The sequence below is a fragment of the Gadus morhua genome, chromosome 16 (assembly GCF_902167405.1).
Source record: "Gadus morhua chromosome 16, gadMor3.0, whole genome shotgun sequence".
NCBI classification, from domain to species: domain Eukaryota; kingdom Metazoa; phylum Chordata; class Actinopteri; order Gadiformes; family Gadidae; genus Gadus; species Gadus morhua.
Genome location: NC_044063.1, coordinates 17,971,132 through 17,995,269, shown reverse-complemented (window position 1 = coordinate 17,995,269; position 24,138 = coordinate 17,971,132). Strand labels below are relative to the sequence as shown.

The 24,138-nt window shown below is 42.6% G+C and overlaps 1 protein-coding gene across 1 annotated transcript; it reads left to right on the top strand.

Moving 5' to 3' along the window:
- The first annotated feature begins 1,352 nt into the window (after positions 1–1,352).
- On the top strand, positions 1,353–22,671 carry ttc12 (tetratricopeptide repeat domain 12). Its single transcript, XM_030381484.1, has 21 exons — positions 1,353–1,738; positions 2,023–2,207; positions 2,324–2,357; positions 3,934–4,011; positions 4,130–4,251; positions 4,779–4,838; positions 5,398–5,469; positions 5,938–5,998; positions 6,773–6,961; positions 12,922–12,991; positions 14,174–14,262; positions 14,859–15,027; positions 15,349–15,444; positions 15,590–15,653; positions 15,879–16,013; positions 16,319–16,414; positions 16,756–16,824; positions 18,430–18,531; positions 18,982–19,081; positions 19,667–19,904; positions 21,993–22,671. The coding sequence occupies exons 1-21, from the start codon at positions 1,684–1,686 to the stop codon at positions 22,060–22,062; spliced, it is 2,154 nt and encodes a 717-aa protein (XP_030237344.1). The 5' UTR covers positions 1,353–1,683; the 3' UTR covers positions 22,063–22,671.
- The last annotated feature ends 1,467 nt before the right edge of the window (positions 22,672–24,138 follow it).

Below are 24,138 nucleotides of genomic sequence, written 5' to 3'. Positions count from 1 at the left end.
TGAATTGCCGACTCTATAAGTTCTTTCATTCCGTTTGTGTCTGCCATCATAGCCAGTCTTTGTGTCATCATAGTAACCATAGTTACCACGCTGTGATGTACGCGGTGTGTTTTGACGCAATACGTCATAGTCGGGCATCGACCCTTTCAGATGGCAACGACCATATACGAAAGGGAAATCCGCGGCGGCGGCTGCCCAAAACGCCTCTCCAATGCACTGGTCAGGGCCTGGAGGTCCCGCTGGTCTGCTGGGGTCAGGTCCAGGATACTACTTGCTGTAGTTTGGTCTGGCTTTGCGAGACTAGGTCCAGGAGGACTTGCACCGCCGTCACCTCCAACGCATGTATTGGAATGTATTGGAATGTATTGCAGCGAGCCGGAACTGCTCCAGGAAAGGTTCCGACTGCGTCGCCCCGAAAAACGTTGGCAACTTTGCGGGCATCCTGGCCAAGAACCGTTCGATACTGGCAGTGGTCGCGTCAGTATCTTATTAGGCTTCATGACATTTAACAAAACAAATGGGCTATATATAATATATAAAAAACATTATTTGAATACACCGCAAAATACCACTTTTATTTAAATTGTATACAATTTTATTGATACTAATAAAGCAACAATTACATAATTGTAAACTGTACTTCACGTTGTTGGGCACTCATGGAGCTCGGCCTTCCTCAAAATATCACAGACCCGCCAGCACGTTACAAAAACGTTACCTATGTGCTTTCCCCTGAGCTAATGCTCTACCCAGTGGTCAATCACAAAACTGCATGTCACCAAGTGGTCAATCACAAAACTGCATGTCACCAAATAAATCAAAAACAAAAGTGTAGCATAATGGCTCCAACATCTAGTACTCCATGGCTGCAGCACAGGGTTAGGGTTATAAAACCTAGTTTAGATTATTTGTACACATTACCCATGTGTGTGTGTGTGTGTGTGTGTGTGTGTGTGTGTGTGTGTGTGTGTGTGTGTGTGTGTGTGTGTGTGTGTGTGTGTGTGTGTAGGCCTATGTACTTTATTGCATATTGGCCATTTATTGCGTCCATGCCTCCGTTGCCTTTTCTTATAACTTGTTTTCTTAGTTTTGTCATCTGAGTCTCTCTCTCTCTCTCTCTCTCTCTCTCTCTCTCTCTCTCTCTCTCTCTCTCTCTCTCTCTCTCTCTCTCTCTCTCTCTCTCTCTCTCTCTCTCTCTCTCTCTCTCTCTCTCTCTCTCTCTCTCTCTCTCTCTCTCTCTCTCTCTCTCTCTCTCTCTCTCTCTCTCTCTCTCTCTCTCTCTCTCTCTCTCTCTCAGATTTTGGAAAACCGATGACAACCACACGGAGGCAGTGTTGATCTGCTACTGAGGGCAAGACAACGCTTACTCTTCTACGACGGCTCAACGTCACGTTTTCCTTTGTAAACATACATGTTGAATACGGAAGCCAGTTGAATGAACTGATTAGCAATGGTAGAGTAATTAATACGGGACAGGATTTTGAATGGCTGCAGTTGTATACATTAACAGTTGTATGGCTGTAAGTTAACTTTTCAAGCGGCTTCCCTGCTGGTCTACACCCGGGAGCCTGTGGGACACTGGGCTCTCCATTGTTGTACCCTCTCCTGTCATATGTGTGCACTGTCTGTCACCATGCCTACGTCTGTCGTGGTTACAACAAAGGGTTGACTCTCCCCCACTTCATGATGGACCAAAGAAAGGACTTAGAGAGTTTCCTCAAAAACGTTGACACAATAAGTAAGTAACGTATTGGTGTGTTATAGGGCGGCGGAAATCACCTCGATATCTTCCGCTGTAGTTGAAACAGCTGAAATGCACGTATGGTACTTATGTTTTACAGTCGTTTTACAATCGTAACGCGACATCGAGCCTGTCCTGGTCACTTCTTAAGACTAAGAGAGCGCCCCACCCCTCCCTGTTTTTGCTGAACAGAAACTGCACTTACTCGATGATAGGAAATACAAATGCAGGCAGTAAATGAATAGTCACTCAGTGAAGAGTCTTTCTCTGGTTGAACACAGGCGAACTGGTGAACGAGCTGCATAGGGCTGATACCGATGAAGCCCAGCAGCACGCGGCAGCGGAGAGGGCGGACCGCTACCTCGCCGCTCTGGAGGATGGGGAGGGCGACGGCTCGTGCAGGACTGTCATCAACCGGACAACCATCAACACGAATCCCTCCACCACATCCCCCCCTGCTATCATGGTAGACAAACACATTCGCCTATGCCACCATATACCCCATACGCAGTTCATTTTAACATGCTGCCCTGTCATTCTGTTTTCACTCTTGCCCACCCCCTGTCCCCCCGTGTCTTTCAGAGTCCCCCTCAGTACAGCTCAGATGTAGATGCAGGTGAGTAAACTGGCCTCTTCCTAATTACAGCAAAAACACCTTTATATATTGCCATGATTTCATGAGCGGTACAAATCATACTCCATATCTGTATGAAGAAGGCTGGCATGCAACATGCATGTCCCTGCTGTGAATCTAAGATGCAAATTGCACTGCAAGAACAAGAAGCTTTCAACTGTATTCACATTATATGTGCAAACCTGCCAGTAAATGTCCGTCTGCATCAAGTTCTGCTTCAATTTCTAATAATTGTCCTACACTCAATGAGTGACAGTGAGAACCAGAATCTCTCCTAGACTTTCCCAGCCTGTGGTTTTGTGTGTGTGCTAATGCTACATTTCATGGCTCAGAATTTAAGGAAAAATAAAATGTTGTCAAACATTTCAAAATGTAACAAAATCTTATTTGAGATGTTTGAAGACAAATGGCACCTAACACTGCAATGAAGTTGAATATCCATTTACGTCACTTGCACAATGCATATTAAATCAATTGAATAATACTTGATGATATAATTAGAGAAGGTTTTAGAAGGTCTACTTTTTCAAATTAAAGTATCAGTGTAATATAATATAAATGGGCTGTCCCTTAATTCAACATAAAATCCACGTAGTTATAATAAGAAAGCAAATAGGGAAACTTTCCTCCCCTTGTTATGGGTGGATGAGCTCATTAACCTGTAACAACAGTGTGACCTTATGTGTCGACATTGAACACTATGTGGTGAAAAAATGGAGAACAGCAAATGATGGCATGCTGGAGGCAGACAAGACGAAAGAGCTGTGCTAAAGGACTTCCAGTGCATGCTCATTTTAGAAAACGGTACCTACCTTCAACTGACATTCATGTCTTTGTTTCACTTTAAGAGAAACGCGTTCCCCAACATCAGCATGATCATCATGATCGTCATTAGCAACCCTGTAGGGAACCTCAGATACTGGAAAACTCTTTACATTTCCCCTCCAAAAAAAAAAAAATCACCTACATATCATTTCTGATATACAAATGATGGCCTGTGACATTATTATGCAGAGCAGAGTGTCAGAGCCCTGATTTCATCCAATTTGAGATCTCCAAAGATGTATATTTAAATGAATGTCAGTTAAGTCACTGTCTATCACAGAGTGAAGTAACACATGGGGATATAGTCTTTGGCCCAGTGATAAATGCGCTTGCAGGATTATAAATGGAACAGTGGAGACATTCCCGACATGCATTCAAATCCCAAGCTGTGCAGTGAGTGATGTGATTTATATCACCCAGCAGTTGTTGTTCCACCAGAGATGATAGACAGAGCCACAAACTCATACTTCAACTCACTTGTGTGTGTAGTGCATATAACTTTTTTCTCGCCATAGATGGCGCCAAATAAATTGAAATGGGTATCTTTGAGATTTTAACGCAAAACACTGGGTTTTTGACTGATGAAATGGAATATTTTTTGACTGCTTTCAACTGTTTAACAATAAGCATTTAGAGAGCCTGATGCTAAGGGAATTTATGGATATTTTTTTTAAAGGGCATTAAAGCCTACTGCATCTGTACTAATGGATCTTATGAATATGTTGGCGTTAAGAGAGTTACATGAAGAGTCTGGAGAGAGATGTGGAAGACAGGATTCAGAGAAGGAGAGCAAAGGAGGAAAGGGCAAACGGTTTGTAAACATCTGTTCCCTAGTTTTTTTGTATTGAGATAAAACTCACCTTCATTGCTGGTGTCAATCAAACCGTATTGCTACATGCACATAACGTCCACTTTGGTTTTTGCCGCAGAACTCAAAGACAAAGGAAACAAAGCTTATACCCGACAAGACTTCCAACTGGCCGTGGAGTTTTACAGTGATGGGCTGGCAGAATTACGTGACATGCAGCCACTATACACCAACAGAGCACAGGTTAATCTTAAAATGCCTTCAATTCAATTCAATTCAATCAACCTGTTTGAGACTTGGTGCCCTGTCGATTGTTTTTGTTTTTACATGAGGAGATGTGAGTCCAGTACCTGTTGAGTGGCTGATCAGCAGGAAGGTCTGATCACACCTGTCGAGTGTCTGGTCAAACTTTCTTTTGCAGGAGGAGGAGCAGTGTTGAGCTAACCCCAAGGGGTTCAACTCGTGTCTTGGAGTGCAGATTTTACTCCTTCATTAATGAGCCACAGTGTTTCTGATGTCTTCTGCCAAACAGACTTGTCTCAAGTAGTGTACAGTTAGAGGAATGGGGTCCAAATTGAATGCTCTGCTTTTAAAATCTAAAACATTTTCCCTATTGACGGAAATACTTCATTGCACCATTTTTGCCCACACAACGACCTAATATCCCTGCTTAAGAATCACCTGCTTTACCTCCTGCTGTCAGATTTATTCACTGTGGTTTGTTATCGATTACTTAACGTTGTCTAACGCTGAACAATACCCTCCTATAGGCCTATATTAAGCTGGGAGAGTTCAACAAGGCCGTCAGTGACTGCGAATGGGCCCTGAAGGTGAGCTCTACTTTGGAAACTGCAGGTCGCTCAGTTGATACCTCATTTTTCATGGTGTCATCTCAAGCCGAAGTTTCTGTAATCCTGGGTACTCGGAGGACCTAAGCTTTGGTGTTGCAGAGATCTAATAATGGGTATTGGTTTTTGTATTTTTTACACAAGGCTGCACTCATTGCACTGCATCGCTCGATGATGAGCTTTTCAGGTTGGATGAAAGAAAAAGAAAAATAAAAGAAAGGAATTTGGTATTCCTTCTCTTGTACTTGATTGCCTCTAGGCAGTAAAGATTTCAGAGAAAATGTGAATACACCGTTTGCTATGATAAATAGGCTCTTTAAAGCATCTGTTAGTTTCATGTTGAACAATGTAATCAAACATAACAGTTCACGTGTAGCGCAAAATCTCATATGTTCCGTTGAACTTCATAACGTGTCTTCAATCAGTGGGACCGTATAAAACAACTTGTAAAACATAACTGGCAGGATAGAAATGTTGTGTGTGTGGTAAAATATATATGTAACCTGTCCCTGTTTCTCTTACTTTCTGCCCGGTCTGTCAGTGCAATGAGAGATGCCTCAAAGCTTATGTACACATGGGCAAAGCATATGTTGGCCTACGGAATTATAAAGAGGTGAGCATGATCACCCCTCATTAAAACGAATCCCTCCCCCACATTTTATCATTGTACATATATCAATCTATATATACCAATCTCTCTCTGAAATACAGTCACCTGACATCTGCAATACATCTGTTGTTTTTTAAATCTCAATTATAATAATTGCGATATGTATATCAATGTTCGGTCAAGCATATCCTGCAGCTTTCTGAAATCCTTAGTGGTAAATCTTAGCCAAGCAATATCTTACTGGCACCTGGCAAATGGTAATTAGAATGTAAATACTGCAGAATGCATGGTTTACTTACCTATCATGGTTTTACATTTCTCCTGGCCACTTATTCGTGCTGAGAGAGTACATATTGCTGATGCCACAGTCCTATTGATTTCCATGGTCCTGGAAGACATCAGGGGAGAACAACAACCTATCTTATTACAAGGGTGATGTACCAAAAAAATTCTCTCTTTTTTTTTTCGCAGGCAAGAAACTGCTATGAAAAGATTGTGGAAATTGAACCTGAGAGGCGGAAAATGGTGAACGGTAAAGAGAAGTTTAACAATAACATGCACAGCAGTGCGTAAGAGATAAGAAAGTTAATGTTGGAAACATATTGCTAGCTCTGTCCTCACTCCTGGCCTTATAATGTCAGACTATTGCAAATGTGACGTGAGGCAGGGGTGGGGGGTGTGGTTGGGGGATATTCTTTGTTATTATAGGTGACAAAAATGTCTCTATTCCCAAATAGTTTCATTATTATTCTTTAAATGCTTTCACATTGTCAAAGAAACTAATTCTGATTTTTATGACCAAACCATAAAGGAGACATCCTCTTTTCACTTTTCTCCCCTTTAAACACTTTTCATAGTGTCGCAATCATCCAACTCCTTAAATTATTCCAGTGAAAGGGACATTTAGGACGACAAGAGGGATTGTGTTCAATCTACATTTTAAAAGTTAGTACTTCTGACAGGGCATTTAGTTTTTGCCAGGGCATTTAGCAAGTCTGGTTTGAATTTGAGTGAGCTGTGAAATGTAAATGGGTGCATGAAAAAATGAATGTTATATTATTTTATACTATGCTCTGTGTAATTATTTCTTTGGCATTTGTCAGGGAAATTACTGTTTCTTTCGGGGGGGGGTTAGAAAGTAGCGTTACATTGATAATTCATTACTGAGGTAAGGTCAGTAATGGAAGATGGTGGGGGGAAGACGGCTTCATAGGAGGCCTAGCCTACTAAGTAGGGGGAGGGGACATGATGGCTCATCTACCTCTGATACCATCTTTTTTCGCATCTTTCATCTTCTTCCTTGCAGAATACCTGACTCAGCTGGAATGGGAGGAGGAGCGAGAGAGGCAGGAGTTAAGTGCCACAGAGGAGTTTGACAGGGGAGGACAGAAGGCCTCCACAGTGCCTCAGCTGCTGGATAAACTCTCAAGGCCCAACCAGAGCCCCCTATACTACTGCGGAGGGCTGGAACTTCTTTCGAAAGCCATTACTGACTGTGAGTGCACTATGGGGACATCCTCTCCAATCATTTTCTTTGATACGTTCTCCCTCTCATGTTGCTCTCTTGTCTTCTAAGGCCTACAGAGTCAGAATTTTTGCAGAAAGAGAGAGAGGGAGCCCCATTAGGTCAAAAGAGGGAAGAGAAAAGGCGGGAAACCATTAGCTAGGCAGGTCACATTGACTTTCTATACTGCCTCATTTGTTTATACATGAGTGGCTGAGGGAGACTTTTCAACACTGGGCGAAAGGTGAAACATCAAATTAAAAAGTCTGTTTGTTGTGGGTAACGGTCAATTTGTCGATGCCTACAAAAACGGAGGTGAAAGAGAGCCCTTACCATGGTCGTGATTGATCGCTCTTCATGGTCCATTTGCTCGTCCCAGTGAGAATGTTTTCCAATAGTTCTTGTAAACCCATGGTCAAAAGGCAAATATTGTGTTCTGCTTCGGGAGCCAATGGGCAAAGAACAGTTAAGCAACAGAAGTAATGGTAAAAAAAAAGTTATTACTCGTTTATTGTATCTTAGGGAATAAGTCTATTGGAAAAGCGACTACCGTAAATGTTGTAATACTGATGCTTTGGGCCTGTTAGGGCTGCATGTATAGATTGGGGCCTAATCTAACAGCATCATGCTTGAAATGCCATCTTGTTTGTAGCTATCTTTTCCCTGTGTCCTTCACAGGCCAGAGGTTTGCCTTTTCCTATGATATTAAGGAAGTGGCTGAGCGAGACAAAGTACAATGGTAATAGGGTTTGGGAGAATAAATAGCATATTTACAGCTAAAGCATTTCAGAGAGAGGAAGCGATGATTGAACATTAAATGACGGCAAATTAAATCGGTGGATTTACATTTGGGATGACATTCAAATGTTGGTGTTTAAATAGAGTATATCTAATTACCGGCTTACACAGCACATTGGTTTGCCAACTGATCTAGGAAATAGCCACCGATATTACATTTTACATATTCTAAGCAAGTTGTAGCTGTTTATATGGTTTTATAAACTCATTTCGCTCTTCATATTTCTCCCAAATGGCTTGATTAGTATTTTCTAAATTGACTTATCTGTCATGCTTCAAGAAATGTACAGCATCAAACTAGCTCTTATTTGAATGAGAATGTGAGGGTAACATTTGGGAAAGTGCACGTCAATTGGGAGTTGAAGTAGCTTTTTATGACGGCATTAGAATTTTTATTTCTATATTCTCTTTATTTCAGGAAAATACTATTTCCCCAATAATCTCTCTAACACATACAGGTGGGTAGAGTAGATATCAGGTAAAATTATTGTTATGTTAAATTGATAATGACTCAAGAAGATGTCAAAGTAGTTATTCAAATAATTCGTAGCAAGATGTTCGTAAATATCCAGATTTCCAAATTATGTTTTATAAATGCTTGTGGAATATAAATGTATCAAATATAAATATTGACATTCATTGGCATTTATGAGCTTGCAATGGAACTCATCTGTATGCATTTAATCTCACGTAAGTGTCGCTTTAACACGGGTCTGCTCATTGAGGACGATAGGCTAGATCTCCCCCTATAGTGGATATCCATTCAAGACATTCCAATGTCACTAGGCAAATGTTTTTTATAAATGAGGCTATGCTACGTTTCACAATGTCAACTTAAACCTTACCATGCAGAGTTTCATGAAAAATTGTCAAGAGGCGTTGCCTTGCTAACCCACATCAATGACACATTGACATGCGGCAATGAGTCTTTCATCACTGTAAGCCCTGTGTGAAAAAGAGTTTCCTCGACGCACAATGTTGTTGGTAAAAACATATTTGTACTTAAAAACAATACCACAACAGTCGGGTCACTTGCACAACTCAAGCCTCCCTCCAGTCTAGAACTCTGGCCCTCTTAAAGGGACACTGTGTAATATTTTAAGTCATTTATTACCTCAAATCAACGTATTCATTCATAAATAAGTCCTCATTGGTGTAAAATTATCGCTGCCAAAAATCTCACTTATCCTCCTGAGCGAAGAATAATTAATATTTAGTTACATAGGACGGGTAAGCTTCATGGAGGCTTCCATGTTCTTCCGGTCTATGAATGGCCGAGAGGGACAAAAAGCACTACGTGGTACAGGAAATGCAAACGCGTTTTCACTCTGAGCCAGCATGAATGATGACTGAAATAATTCACTATCTTGCTCGAGGAGTAATTACTCATACATCATTAGCTTACACTAATGATTCAATGCAGTTAGAAATTTGTTTGAAATAACGAACCTCATCATCACTCGAATGACTCGATGAGGTAGTATTGGATGTCATGACACAGCTTATTGGCACATACTGCCCACCGTAGTTTTTGAACAAGCGAGCACTATTAGTTTGGATGCAATATACAATTGTACCACTAGATGGGAGTATTTTTTACACAGTGTCCCTTTAAGGAGCACCAGAATGGGTGTGGCTCAATTAACCTATGAGCCACAGCTGCAGACTATTACAGGGCTAACAGCCGGACAGGAACACGTGAATCTTTTAAAACATGTTAACACAGTGAAGATGCCATTCACATCTTCACACCCTGTAAAGGGCATCTTGTGTCTTCATTACCTTGCACAGCGTTTATTGTCCTACTCTTCCCTGTGTTGCATTTTAGCGCTCAGCTGCTCATCATGCTTACGTCCATTTTCACACCGCTTTGTTCTTTTTCGTCATACTTACCTACCAGCTACTACCAGCTACTGCCACCATCACTACTACTCTGACTGGTTATGTTTGATTGGTGAATGCAAACACCAGTCAGTCTCTTTGACTGAATCTCTCTGAGAGAACGAGTGGAATGTAGCCGTAGCCGTAAGCACAGTAAAATTAACAAAAATGTTTTCACAAATATACGTGAGTGAAAGTGAATACTATGTAACAGAGTAAATATGACGCTTTACTACCCATATCTGCAAATATGAGATGATAAGGTATGTGCTATGCCTCTCAAAAAGAAAATTGTCAGTTGACTTTAAAACATCTGTCCGATAGGATTCATTGAACGGCTTACAGTTGCTTACATTACACGATGACAACCTCATTTTTTACTTGAAAACGTTCACGGCTCTTTCACTTCCAGAGTGAAAACACCAGATCGTGTGCCGCACCTGACCCCTTTGTTGTTGACCATAATCCCACAATTACTCTTTGGACACCCCACCCTTCACAAGGAACCTCAATCCAGCACTTTCTGGCCTCTGCTCCTCCACACGCATTCTGCTCAAAGCTCTGCACTGTGTGTGTGTGTGTGTGTGTGTGTGTGTGTGTGTGTGTGTGTGTGTGTGTGTGTGTGTGTGTGTGTGTGTGTGTGTGTGTGTGTGTGTGTGTGTGTGTGTGTGTGTGTGTGTGTGAACTAATTCATAAAAAATTGCATGATTATACATTTTATCTATTTGGCAAATAATGTTTACAAAATACAAGTTAATGTACATCACAGTTTTAAACACTGATAGTAGCTGGTTCGCATAATTGACAGCAATTGGGAAATACAGGCATCAGTAGAATAGCGATATACTTAAAGTATAGTGTCACAAACACAGTGACAGTGATAGTGTAAAACAGTGAGTTGTCAGTAGCCTAGGGGCTACAGGCCCACATCTAGGGGGATGGATTGGGGAAGAGAGGCCTCCATTTGCAAAAGTAGGGGAAGACAGGGGTCCCTGTAGTAATCCCAGTGATTGCACTGAGCGCCACAACAAAAAGCCAGGGTAGGGATCCGGTGAGGGTTGCTCTGAGTAAGGCTTCTGTATGTGCATATTTCTCTGGGTATCTGGTTCAAAGGATTCAACAATTCTGGGCCAAACTTAGTGAATTGTTGTGTTTGAGGTTGTTTGGTTTCAATTCCAAATGGTAAACATAGCCCAGAATGAATTGTATTAATGTCAGAGAACCTGATCTGTATCTTCATTGATCGATGATGTGTAAGTGTAGTGCTATTGCGGGTAAGGTATCAATGAAACTGAACAGCAGGACAAGCGTATGCACAAGCACGTCAAGAGCACAGACACGGGAAAATATTCTGGATGAAGATACACCAGAGAGGAAAAAACACCTTGTTAATTTAATTAGCAGGAAAAGTCTCTGAAATCCCAAAGCTACGATTGCAGGAAATTTCCCTATTGGCGTTGCAATCTCAAGTCTCCTTTCCTTAAATCTTTTAGATAACACTTAGCCACACTCTGCGATTGCTTTAAGCATTGCAGAGTTGTACGATGATTCCAAAACGAGTCAATTTTTCCAGTAGTTGAAAAGGCACAGTTGCTCAGCAGACATACAACCCAACAAGGGGTCCAAGCAGCTCTCACAATACTCTCTGTCAAGTAGTTTTATAAGCGTCCTCGTCTGTTGCACAGCGGTTCTGTACACTTGCTATTGCACTTGTGTCTCGGTGCACAGGGTCTCTGCACTTGAAATTAGACTGGACATTTATTGTATTCTAAATAAGTTGACATGGAAACTCAATTGCGGATTTTTTTGTTGCCATTTTGGCCATCCCCTACGGTTGGCTTGTCCATATTGGTTGACAGTACTAGTTAGGGCTGCTCGATTATGGAAAAAGTCATAATCACGGTTATTTTGGTCAATATTGAAATCACTTTTATTCAAATGATTATTTTGGAGTTTGAAAACATTATGTATTCATTCAGCATGTCCCTCCGAAAAAACACTTTGTTACTGAGAACTTTGAAAAATTGTCAAATAGAAAATGTTCAAATCTAAAATAATGTACAGATATGTATCCAGCTAAAATCAAAATCGCAATCAAAATTTGATTAATCGCCCAACCCTAGTACTACTAAGTTCGTCAAGGTGCGGAGAACTGTCATGTTTGTGCAAACTGCATACGTTGTATTGTCAGTTAGTAGCTCACTGTTTACTTCTCCCACACCATGTACACAGTCTTTTGCTTGTATGTATTGGCTTCTTCCAGTGCTGGAAAATTGTACACCACATGCATCCGGCTCTGATTCATTCATCGGTTTTGGTTTCATTATTAATGTATTCGTCACCGATTGTATTCTGTAACTTGATATACAGTTACAGAATACAATCGGTGTTGATATACTTGATCTCTCTCTCTCTCTCTCTCTCTCTCTCTCTCTCTCTCTCTCTCTCTCTCTCTCTCTCTCTCTCTCTCTCTCTCTCTCTCTCTCTCTCTCTCTCTCTCTCATGAAAAGGCACAAGCTGCACGAAATGAAAAGAGAGCAAGGCTCTAGGGAGAGGAGGAATGGTAATACCAGCGTTGACTTGACAGATTCCTTCCCCTCAAAGCACAGCCCTGTCACCGGTCTGCTGTCTGCTGGGCTCAAGCTCTCAGTTTCAACTCCTTTTTCATACTCATTCTAGTAGGGAGATCTCACAGTAAAGGACAAAACCGGTGTGGATGATCAAACCCCCGTAAACGTATCTTCAAGACACATCTGTTATCATTTATCATCATTTGTGAAATTGCCCTCCTTGTACAGAATCTGCCGGAGACCATTTATTTTCCACGTGCCTGTAAACAATGGCAATACTGCACTTTCATCCATCGGAATCCATGTGCGACTGTCAGTAAGGCATTTGTTGACCTCATATCAGTGAAATCCCATGCAAGCACCCATAACACAAAGTGTGGCGAGGATGTCCGTTTAACAAAGGATATCGGCAACGGATGTTTTGGGGATGCCAGGAGGCTCGGTTACAATGGATTGATAAGCCAAACCGACGTTGTCCTTGAACTAGTGGGCAAATTAAGCTTCACAATAAAATGTCTTTATTTGAAAAGATGATGTGTTACAACGACCAAAATAAAACTACAACGGAACCTCCACAATGAATAAAACAACAAAAACTGGTGTCTGGAAGGCAGGAAGTTGTGTGTGCTGTAGACTTCTCCACTGAGGATTCAGGAGTTCTTGCTGTTCATGACCGATCATTGAGCGTTCTCTGTCACACAGGTACTGGTCAGACCCTCTTCCGGCTGAATAATGGATTCAGCATCGTCATCAGCAGTGACACAGTAAGGAGGTAAGAGGAAGTGGGCCAGAGGGGGAGTGTGGTGGGCAGATGACAGCTCTCACTGGGGCTCTGACTGACGATGACTGCACAACGGCTGCCCAACGAGTAGAAGGCCGGTCAACTCTTTAACTCTATAAAAGCAGGGTATTTTGTCCTTGCCTTGGTACGTGTCTCTCCTACTCAATGACTTTTAAAAAACAAATGAGCGAGGCGAATCAGACTTGTCCATGAATTAGTGTTTTTTTTTCGTCCCTGAAACCCAAAAAAGATTCACTCCGAAAGGGCGGGAAGGAGTCTGGGGGGTGATTATGTTTCCCCTATGTCCGATTAGGACCAGGATAGTATTGTCCGTCACTTGATCCCAACGTCCCGGACATCATTCAAGGCCCCCGGAAATGGAGCGTCTCAGAAAGTTGTCCGATCTGATTGTGTAAAGGGATTGTCAAGCATGATGAAATGGCCGACAGTGGTTAATAGAATGAGGGGGAGCCACATCTTACCGAGATCTTCAAGAGGCAACGTGTTGAGTGAAGGGCCACATCAGTCTTGCCCAACGCAGGCGAGCTGTATTACACTCCTGCCACACTCAAAAGGAAGCATGAACTAATGCCCTCGGCCTCGCTGCTGGAAACAGCCCAGGCTCAAGATCCAAAGAACCATGGGTCTTTTTATATTCCTTTCTGCAATTAGCCTAATCTGCACTCAAGATGTTCTGTATTAACTCCCCCGCCCAAAACACTGTATAATTTGTTCATGCACTGAACAAACCTTCTGACTGACTATTTGGTGATATTGTCAAACTTTTCCGCTTTTCCTTATACCATATATCGTTAGCGTATCTGTTTTTATTTACATTTTGTGTCTCTCAGTTCCCTTTTCCTGCCTCATTTTTATTTGCTGATATAATTGTTTGTGTTTATGCACTGATGGCCAACCTGTAGACTGACTATTTGGTGATATTGTCAAACTATGTTTGTTAAGTCGTTTATTTGCTTTTATCTACACGGTGGTCTCACTGTGCTTTCACGTATTCATTCATTTAATGGTCATCGTCGATCATTGTAGTTCATCAGTGCACTGCCTGACACCCACCCGCCTTTTCATGGGACATTTAGGTTTTTATTATTAAGGTTGGCGACCTCTTCCGACGAGCTCCTTCACTGAGAACTCCCTCCTCTAATTCCTCCCCAGCGGTTTGTCCCGTGGTTCGAGGACTTTATGCGCCCCAGAGCTGTGTGCTTCGCTGCTGAGATTATGGCGGGTGATTTGCAGTGGAAACGGTTGGTGGATTTTTAAGTTATATACTTAATTTCCCTTCCCCTTCACCACCCCCCCCCCCCCCCCCCCCCAACAGCCGCCCCCGCGGACCCTTTCAGTCGAGCGACGATTCGTTCCCACCATGTTCAGGTGGGCAGGATCAAGAAGGGAGAGACGCTTGAAGGGCCGTATATGCTTAATTACGCCATTGTATTATTACACAGCCTGTCAAGGAGCTGATCTGATGCCTCCCCTGTGATTAAGTCCTCGTGTTTCTTTTGAGTCAAGATGTGCGTGTGTGTGTGGGCGAGAGAGTTTTCATATTTCATTAACCCGTTTCTTTCGTTCATTTCTGTGTATGCTGATGCTAAATACATTGCAAAAGCGATTCTTGCAATTGAATTGCAATTATCCATATTCTCATCATGAGAATATGAGTGAATGAATATTGGCTGGTAATATAATTTATTTTCTCTTTTGTTTTGTGCATGTGTGTGTGCGTGTGTGTTTGTGTGTGAGATGAGCAAGTGCGGCGTCACTCCCCACTCAAAGAATATAACTGATGCTTTGTGTGTCTGTCTCTCCACGTCCGCATCCACTTTGATTCAATGTACTTCAGATGAAAACCAGAAAACGCTGATGGCGTGCACCGTCTCCAGCCAGTCCATCGTGGACTGTCTAGCCTCGGAACACATGGCGGTGCGACAAGAGAGTCTGTCCCTTCTGTGCCTGTACTCCCAGACTCAGCGCAGCAGACACATGGCAATTGAAGACCTGAATGTGCAAATGTATGACATTGCACCTTGTTTTCATCAGGCCACATTCAGCAGGATCAAAATGAAAAATGAAAATCTGCGACTCCTTACCCTGGCTAACAAGTTGTTTTTCTTCTGGGGAGCCCTATTAAAAATGAACTTGATTAAACTTAGTCCCTGCTGGGTCCCTGCAGATGGTAGTAAAATCGTGTTAGTATTTATAACTGCAATTTTGGAAGTTATACAGTAAGCTAGCTCTGTTGTATCAGCACAAGTTTCATCTTGTTTATTTAAATTTGATGCATTTATATGTGAATACGTTCTCTTCATGTCTGTGTCAACATTGATTTAAAGGTTGATGAAGAATCTAATGCAATGCATCGCAAGCCCAAAGGATCAGGAAGAGATCAGAGCTCTGGCTGTGCTGGAGAACTTTGCATCTGAAAACAAGTATAACCCAGCTTTCTAGTTTTCCCTTTCTAAAGTGTATGCTGTAAAAACATGGAAGCACCTATTCAGTTGAGTTAACGAATTGCCCATTGGTTTTGGGTCAGAGATCTGAATATTATTTAATTATTTCAAATTTTCCCCACAGATTTTGCATGCAGCTACGGGATAAACTATCTGAAACTGTCTTAGTCCCCGTCACAACAATACTGGTAAGACCAGCTGCATTGGAATTTAAATTTGATATACAAATGTAATGGTAAACTGAATTACACAGAACCCTTTTGGACCCACATGTGTGTGGTGTGTGTGTGTGTGTGTGTGTGTGTGTGTGTGTGTGTGTGTGTGTGTGTGTGTGTGTGTGTGTGTGTGTGTGTGTGTGTGTGTGTGTGTGTGTGTGTGTGTGTGTGTGTGTGCGTGCATCAATCCTATTTTAGAAAACCTTCAACCTGACCAATCAGCATGTTCTTCCATCTTTGATCTCATCAATCGGCTGTCTGGTCCGTGATGATGTCATCCGTCATAATATGGCTCACTCACCGAAATGTTGGGAGGCGTTTGTGGTTGCCTTGGTGAGCATAGATGGTGTCAGACTGTGTTGTCAGAGTGTGGAGTCTGTGGATGGTTTCCCCTGGCTATGTGTGTCTCTGGATTAGATTCATGGATGGCCCCAATCCCATGGATAAGGAAGTGAAATAAGTGGATGGAATTTCAAATAGCATCTTAAATGTCAGCCAATAAATTCAGCATTAAATGGATTAGGGAGATCCATCCCATTATCATAGTGACATTACTATACCTGGACACCTGCTGTTGTTTCTATATATATATATAGATTATTGTTAACATTTGAATGGCTTTTGATGTTGCCGTGCAGAAACAGTGCAGTAGCAGTGAATACAGAGACAACCTTTATCCGCTGCTTGGACTGATCTTCAACATTTCAACCGTGGTCACCTCTCCTGGCCTCCAGGTAGGACATATGCTTTCTGAGGAGGAGAATAAACAACACCTTGTGGCTTTGATTTAGCGCCCAAGCCTTGATTTATGTGAGAATATTTCATGGGAAATAGAACATTTTTAATATCTGCTTTTGTTTGAAGTGCAGTGCTGTCAAAGTATACCTCCCAAAATATAAAAGTTGTGAAGTGAAGTTCAAGCATCTCAAAGTTGTACTTAAGTGTAAGTACTTGGAAGTCCGCCCTGCTTAGGAGATGAAAAACGAGCGTCTGTGTGGAATAGATGTTCGGATAGCATTAAATGAACCTGTGTTGTGTATTCTCACCAGACTCCCTCCTAAATTCTTACCTGTAGGAACACGGCATTCCCCTCTGCACATGGTGTCTGGCTCTGCTGAGTGATAGCCACGGAGGAATAATCACTGTGAGTAATGGAGCACTTCTTCTTCTTCCTCTTCGACTTCTTCTTCTTCACATTCAGAAAAGTCGGCGTCCAACGGACATAGTTAACTTTTGTTTGCTGTCATAGCTTCTGGTGAAACTCTGAACTGAATTTTGCTGCTTTTTTGGACTGATGGATATCCGACAACTCCCCCAGGTACAAAGAGACAAAAAACAAACATATTTCTGACAATGTGAGAAAATAAAACCATTAATCATGGGTAATTGGATGTTACGAATGTGATGTCAGTTTCACTGGCAATGCCCGCCCAAACAACAGAGAAATAACACCGCTTGCCGGAATGTCCCGTGCAATGGCCCTGCTTTGTTCTGAGCGAGCCCGTCTGTGTTTGTGTGTTGTTCTTTCCGTGTGTCATCATTGTTGATTAAAGTCCTGGCTCCAGGAGCTGCTCTGTGTGCTAATGAGTAACACGGTAGTGTGTTCGTTGCCCTCTATGCTAATGAGTATTACTGCTGTACGCAATCTGTCCCCGTATGCTCCCGTCATACCCCCGTTTGTCCTTGAGTCATTTTATGGACTATATAATTCATTGTGCAGATTTTTCCATTTTGATCTAATGTTGACCTTTATCTTTTGCGCTCTGATCGTTTACATTTTCAACTTGTCCCTTCAGCTACCGTGCCGTCTTAAGCGCAACACGTGTCCTATTCCGATAGCCAGTGAGAAGTACACTTAAATTATACTGTGCCTCTTATATAATCCTTCAGTACAAACTGATCTGATATTGTAATCCGTTTTACTTTATTCCTTGATGGATAAACTCTTTACCTGACTCGATAGTTTAGAGGCTCTGCGTGGGAATGGTGTCCTGGGACCATACCTGGTGTGTTTATTTAGAATAGGACGCCTCCATGCCTTAAATTAAACTAAATTTAAACTTGCACGCTCTGTTTATTTTTGGCCCATCTGTTCTCTGTGAAAAGCTCCTCAGTACCCTGGTGCTGTACACAATTTATAAAGCTGACTACTCTCCAACTAAGGGGAAGAAGTGTTGTAGTGGATTTGTGTCTGTGTGGGTGGGGGTGGAGGTATTGCACAAAAGAACCGGATTAAAATGTGAGGTTGTTTTATTGGGCTGACTGGAGAAAATAAGGGAGTTGGGGCACCTCTGATGGCATTTTTTCGTCATCCTTCACTTTTGCTTCTGCCGTCTGAAATGTGATGTTCAATCTGCCATGGCATTTATTATCACTTCAGGATCTCACTTTACCTCCAGAAATGGTCTCAGACCGCTGCTAACGGTCCACGGGTCCCACTGCAGATCTCTGGGAAGTGCGGTTTACCCCCCTCCTCACCCCCTCTTCCCCCCTCAACCCTCCCCTCTCTGCACTCCCAATAACCCCTGCCTCCCCCAGCCTCCCTCTTTATAGGCCCACCTCTCTTTCTCCAAGAAGACTCTGTTTATTTATCTCTACTACTGCCCTCAGGCCATTCCTTCCCACCCAACTTGTTGCCTTGCGATACCTTTTTGCCTCTCTCACTCTCTCGCTCTCATCTGAGCCCCTCTGAGCGTGACCTCTGAGGCCTCTACTCTCTCCATCCCTTTGTTTTCCCTCCGTCCCACAGAGAGCTGCTGGTGTGCTCAGCCACGTCCTCCCACAATGCAGGGCGGCTCTTGAGCTCGCTGTCCGCAGGGGGGTGGTCACCACCATGCGCCGGCTCCTGAAGGTACGTACGGCGATCGTTATCGTTGTGGTTGTTGTAGCATCATCGTCATCATCATCTTCACCATCATCATAACTTTTCCCTTGTGTTTCGTCACTTCCCTTGGGCTTCATCACTCACATTCTGGCCGGCTTTGATGTCGGTATAATATATATTTTTGCACTCTTTATGTGCTAATCTTTATCAGGGCTCCACCCACATATTTGATCCCCGCCTCCACCTCACATCTCCAGAACCAATCGGCTCATCACTGACAAAAGCATGTTTTTGAAGGCATTTCTTTGGGGGGGGCATTTCAAAAACAATTGAAGATGATGATGGTTGATGTGATTTCAGGAAATATAGTCAGACTTCATGCAGAAAATCCCTTAATTTTTGTATTAATGTATAAATACATATATAACTGTTTTATATAATTTATTTTGTCTCCATATATTTCCATATATAATCCAGGGAGCAGGACCAACCAGCACTAAGTATGCCATTAAGACCCTCACAGTGTGTACGGCTGCCAGTCACCTGGCACGAGAGGAGCTGCTGGAGTCTGATAAAAGTGAGGCATGATTGACACGCTGGCATTACATGTTCAAGCTGCTTCCTTAAACTATGAATAATGTGTGCTGCCTGACCTAGCATTCAGACGCTGAAACAGTGTGCGCACGCATTCATGCGCTTGTTTGGTGCGTGTGTAGGTAAGGAGCACACACTCGGGGGTGCATGTATGAGTAATATAATATTCACCTATTTCAATGTACACGCACACATTGTGTCTATTCTTGCTTTGTGTCTGTGTTTATCTGTGTCCAGTATGTAGCACTGATTTATTGTTTATGCAGCTGAAAATGTAGAGGAAAGAACAATTAGCATATTACAAGATTAAAGACGGACTGCTTTTCTTCTGAAAGTGTTCTCTGAATGCAAATCAAGAAATTTGGAAAATGTAAGTATACAGATGGACGTTTAACTCTAATGGAAAGCAAAGCATTTGAGTTTGCACTAACTGGGTGCGCCATCTGCTGCACAATTATTACAAATAATGGCTATGGGTGCTGTCGGACTCCAAATGCAAATTCGACCAATCTGTGTCTAAAATGTGCTTTAGCAAGGCGTTAAAGTACGTTGGCTCTCTCTGTTCCAGGGCTGTCGGTCCTCCGCCGCCTGCTGCGGTCCAGCGATGATGAGGTGGTGCTGGGGAACGCCGCCCTGTGCCTGAGCCACTGCCTGGAGGTGCAGGGAGCAGCCCTTAACCTGCTGGCCACCGACGCCGTTCCTCTGCTGCTGCGCCTGGCTGCAGCCGACAACACCCCCGCCGGGAGGACGGAGGCCCAGCGCAACGCCGCCATCGCGCTGGGGAAGCTGTGTCACACTGAACCCAGGTGGATCTCTCTCTCTCTCTCTCTCTCTCTCTCTCTCTCTCTCTCTCTCTCTCTCTCTCTCTCTCTCTCTCTCTCCTCTCTCTCCTCTCTCTCTCTCTCTCTCTCTCTCTCTCTCTCTCCCTCTCTCTCTCTCTCTCTCTTCCCCCCCCCCCCCCCCCCCCGAGCCTACTGATTACTTTCTAGTGTATGGTACACCCTGGAAGTGTAACCATCAATGGGCCTCATTATGAGAATTTTAAGTATCCAATAAACAAATCAAAAGTTGTAATCCTATGAAAAATGAATCTCGCCGACAACATCGGCAGTCTCTGCGGAGGCACGGTTTCTAGGTAATATTTCCTTCTTTCACGCTCCAGCTCTTCAGATGGAAATGATGTGTAAATGAGGGGATGTTAACAGTAATGGAGCAACTCTATTGATGTAGTTCTTGCGGCGGTTTTCATGCATTTATTTCTCAAAGTTTGTCAACTTTCTCCAGGCCGGGCTGTCGCATCTGCTTTGGCGTGAATAATTGGAAAGAGCATCCCAAGTGTGTTTCAGTGTAACGTCTTCGGTTCAACCCAGAATTGAATAACCTTGTAAACCAGATATAATTACATTTCAGGAAACCACGACACATGGAGTCAAATGTTACACACCTTGAATGCTAAGTTTAGTCCCACACAGGCTTTGAAGGAATGAATCTCAGAACTCAAAGCCTAGAATAGATGCATAGATGATGATACTATAATAGCAGATAGTGTAGATCCTATGTTATTTTTACTACACAGTTTGAAATATATTCAATCCCTGAGATTACTGAGTTGAGAATTTTGCAAGAATGTCTTTACGGCCTTCATTAAAATACCACATGCTTGAACCCTTCCAAAGAAATGTCCATGAATGAGGCGTAAACGCGCTCAGCATTGCGACTGTTGAGAAGTATGGGGACTAATGTGTTGCATAGAATGCACATCTTTGGCCAACAGCGGTTCATATGAGGTTGACTGACTGGCAGTGTGAGAGCTAAGCTAGTTGGCCGACTCAGAGTCTCCAGTTATAGTTATTAGTCCTGAAAGTCAGGGAACCTATTGTGACAAAAACATATTGAGAAGAACGGTTCCAGCCGGTTGCGTCTGAAACATACTCAGGGTTCGGGGAATTCATCTTTGTGCCAAACCGAAGAAAAGCTTCATACGGCGTGTGTCTAATGAAGATGACAGCCAAAGCAACTATGCATTTTCCTTTAATGAGAGGGCAATAAATAATATCCCAATGCATAAGAAAGACATCTTAAATCATTCAGCCATTATGTTCTTATGATATATGTGCGTGATCAAAGAGTCATGGTTGTCGAGTCATCAGTGTGAGTTGTCGACAAAGTAGAGGTGTGTCTGATGCACAGCTTTGTTCCTACATAGGCACATGGCCTCAGGAGGAACTCCGGAAAGATTTGTGGTTGATGATGATCAGACACAACAGGAGACAAACCATACCAGACGTGTCCACACTTGTTGGAGATACTCCTGGGAAGAGTGTGTAGGAGGCTGGAAGTAGCGTCAAACTTAATGTCTCAGGGTTTTCTTTACAATACATCGAAGATGGTGGGAGAGACGACCGACTCCGTAACGCTGACTATTATTTTGGTGATGTTAATACTACGGATCCGCCATGTAAACAGAAGAGTGGAAAGCAGAAAGAAGTTGGAGCGCAAACATTGGCGAGAAGCGAAAAGTACGAAGTAGCTACACTCCCTGGTCCCAGTTTCCCGCCAGTCTCACGATAGAAACCTCATCAACACGGCAGCCGCACGCCCACTCGCTCGTTGATACTCCGACCCTCCGATTCTCCGAACTTTATAGATTTAACTCCGGAGGGGGCGGATTCTGACATTTTTGATGACGCATACGGCGGATTATAGAGAGGAGCTCAGGCTCTCTGTGCATGTGTGAAAGGCCTATTAGCTAGCTGTAACTTGACTCACAACGCTTACCTTTAACATCCCCCGATAGAGACAGACAGAGACTCCCCGCCCTGACGCACGTCGAGGTCACAACAGGTTTCCTGGTCCTTGTCTCCTAATCCCTTTTTCCCCGCCTTCTCTTCCAGACATATGCACAAACTGCGGGAGCTGCACGGCGTCGAGGTCCTCCACTCCTGCATGAAGCTCATCTCTTGAAGCTCATCACTGCTGAGCCACGGGTGTCACATAATTTTCATAGCATTTAAATGTCTCCTTCCCGTGTGATTTCCCTTCGTCTTTGACCGTACGTCTCAATGTCACCTCTGCCTCGAGAAAGACATTTAATAAATAAATCGACCCAGTGCCCATCACACTTTTTCAAACAGGCTAATTACTCGGGACCAAATGTACCATCTCGTCCCATTGATTAAACCCCCAGATGAGCGGCATCACATCCTCTAGCCTCACCCCCTCCTCACAGCTGCGTGATCGTGTCAGAGGTGCCATAGCTCAGCTTTTATTCCCATTGAGGTATAGTTGATATAATATTTTTTATATGTGTGTATGTAAACGGCTGTCAAGGGCGATTTGAGGCGGCAGCTTTAGTTGATTGTCTCTGACCGCTACTTGGCCCCTCAGCCCTTTGATATAAGGCAGCCTGTTTGTGGCTCTGTCCTTACAAATAGGGAATTTATGGCTTTTTGCAACCACGTTTTCCCTGGCAATTCAAGGCTGAACGATTTCCATTCCCGCAGCTGCTACTGTGGTACTTATAATATGATACTTGGAAAACGACATTAAAAAAACATCGTTTTTTCTGCTTTAGTGGTTCGAGTATTGTATTGTTAAGTGCCGTGGCATCCTAAATATAAACACATAAGTGGTAATGTATTTGCTGAAAGAAAAATAGATGGAGGGCAAGGTGCTTGAGATCCGGTGAAAACAGCTTAAAATACATACACACAATGACAGGTCAATATTGCCCACAAAGCAACACCATTATGACGGGATGAGATTCCTTTATTGGGCTTTAGAGTTCATAAAACCATAAATCCTTCTGACGTTTGAACTGATGTATTCTTGTGTAAAGTGCAGTAGCATGCTGTTATGTTTAATGCATTGCTATTCTGCACAGTGCCTCACACATGGGCCGTAATTGCTGGTTTTACAATCGCGTGAGCCCTGTAGTATGCACGCCTCATTCTAACTCCACTGATAGGATCTGCATTTGAAAATGCTATTTTACTCCCAGACTCTGGTTAAATTGACTTTCCTTCTTCTCTTTGACATGATCTGTTTTTGTTATTCCAGAAAGGTCTCAAAAGATTGATTGGAAAATGAAATTGAAAGCTCACGACAGCTTAACCAAAAGTCAAATCAATTTCCCCCTAAAATAAGTATATGTAGATGGGGATCGACCTTTCGATACTTATTGCACCAACAATAATTTCTCTGTCGGCCTTTAATAAGTTGAGAGGTAAGTTAAACAAACAAAAAACGTAATATCCTGAAATCTTTTTACGGTGTGAATTTAATGAATCCATAATGTTGCAAACGCCCTTGTTGTGATTTGGCTGCCCAAACGTCCTTACCATATGCGATGAAATTACACATGCACGACCATCTAAGAAACGTACCGTGACCAAAATGGGATACCTGCAGTGTTATCACTGTAAGCCTCCGTGTTGACGGGGGAGGCAGGAGCCAATGAAGATCTTGGTTTGTTTGTCATAGAAATTCAAACCATGAATAAATCAAGTGTTGAGGACATAAGCTTCCAGTAAAAAGACTGTGAGGGTTATGTGTGCTTTGCAAAGTACACAATTTGCAATGAGGGCGTATTTATTCTTTCTGGATATTCCAGAGATAAGTAAAACCCTGAAGCAAGAGGGCAAAATAATACACTGAGCTTTTTGTGCCCATTTTTTTTCCAACCTGTGCCCTGGTAAGTTATTTGTTTGTTTTCCATACATGTATAATGTATTAGGAACATCTCATTATTTTGTGTTTTTTTTAATGGGAGACAACATATTTTCATGATTGTTTCATCTCTGGATACATATATAAACAAAACTTACCATATTAAACTGAATATATATACAAATAGTTTGTTTAGATTTTCGCTGCACCCTTTAAGGAAATACACAGGGTATATATCCATATAGTTGATCACTGTAAATGCCGGAGCATGCAACACGTTGCAGCGTGTTGCATGCTGCAAATCATAATAAATAGATTGAAAGAAATACAACAGTAATAGATAGTTGTTTTTCTTGGCTTTTTAAAATCCAA

Excerpts from the sequence above, each read along its gene's own strand:
- ttc12 (XM_030381484.1), top strand. The coding sequence starts at position 1,684 with ATGATGGACCAAAGAAAGGACTTAGAGAGTTTCCTCAAAAACGTTGAC. Across the intron at positions 6,962-12,921 it reads TTCGAAAGCCATTACTGACT|GTACTGGTCAGACCCTCTTC; the intron begins GTGAGTGCACTA and ends TCTGTCACACAG. Across the intron at positions 16,415-16,755 it reads TCACCTCTCCTGGCCTCCAG|GAACACGGCATTCCCCTCTG; the intron begins GTAGGACATATG and ends TCTTACCTGTAG.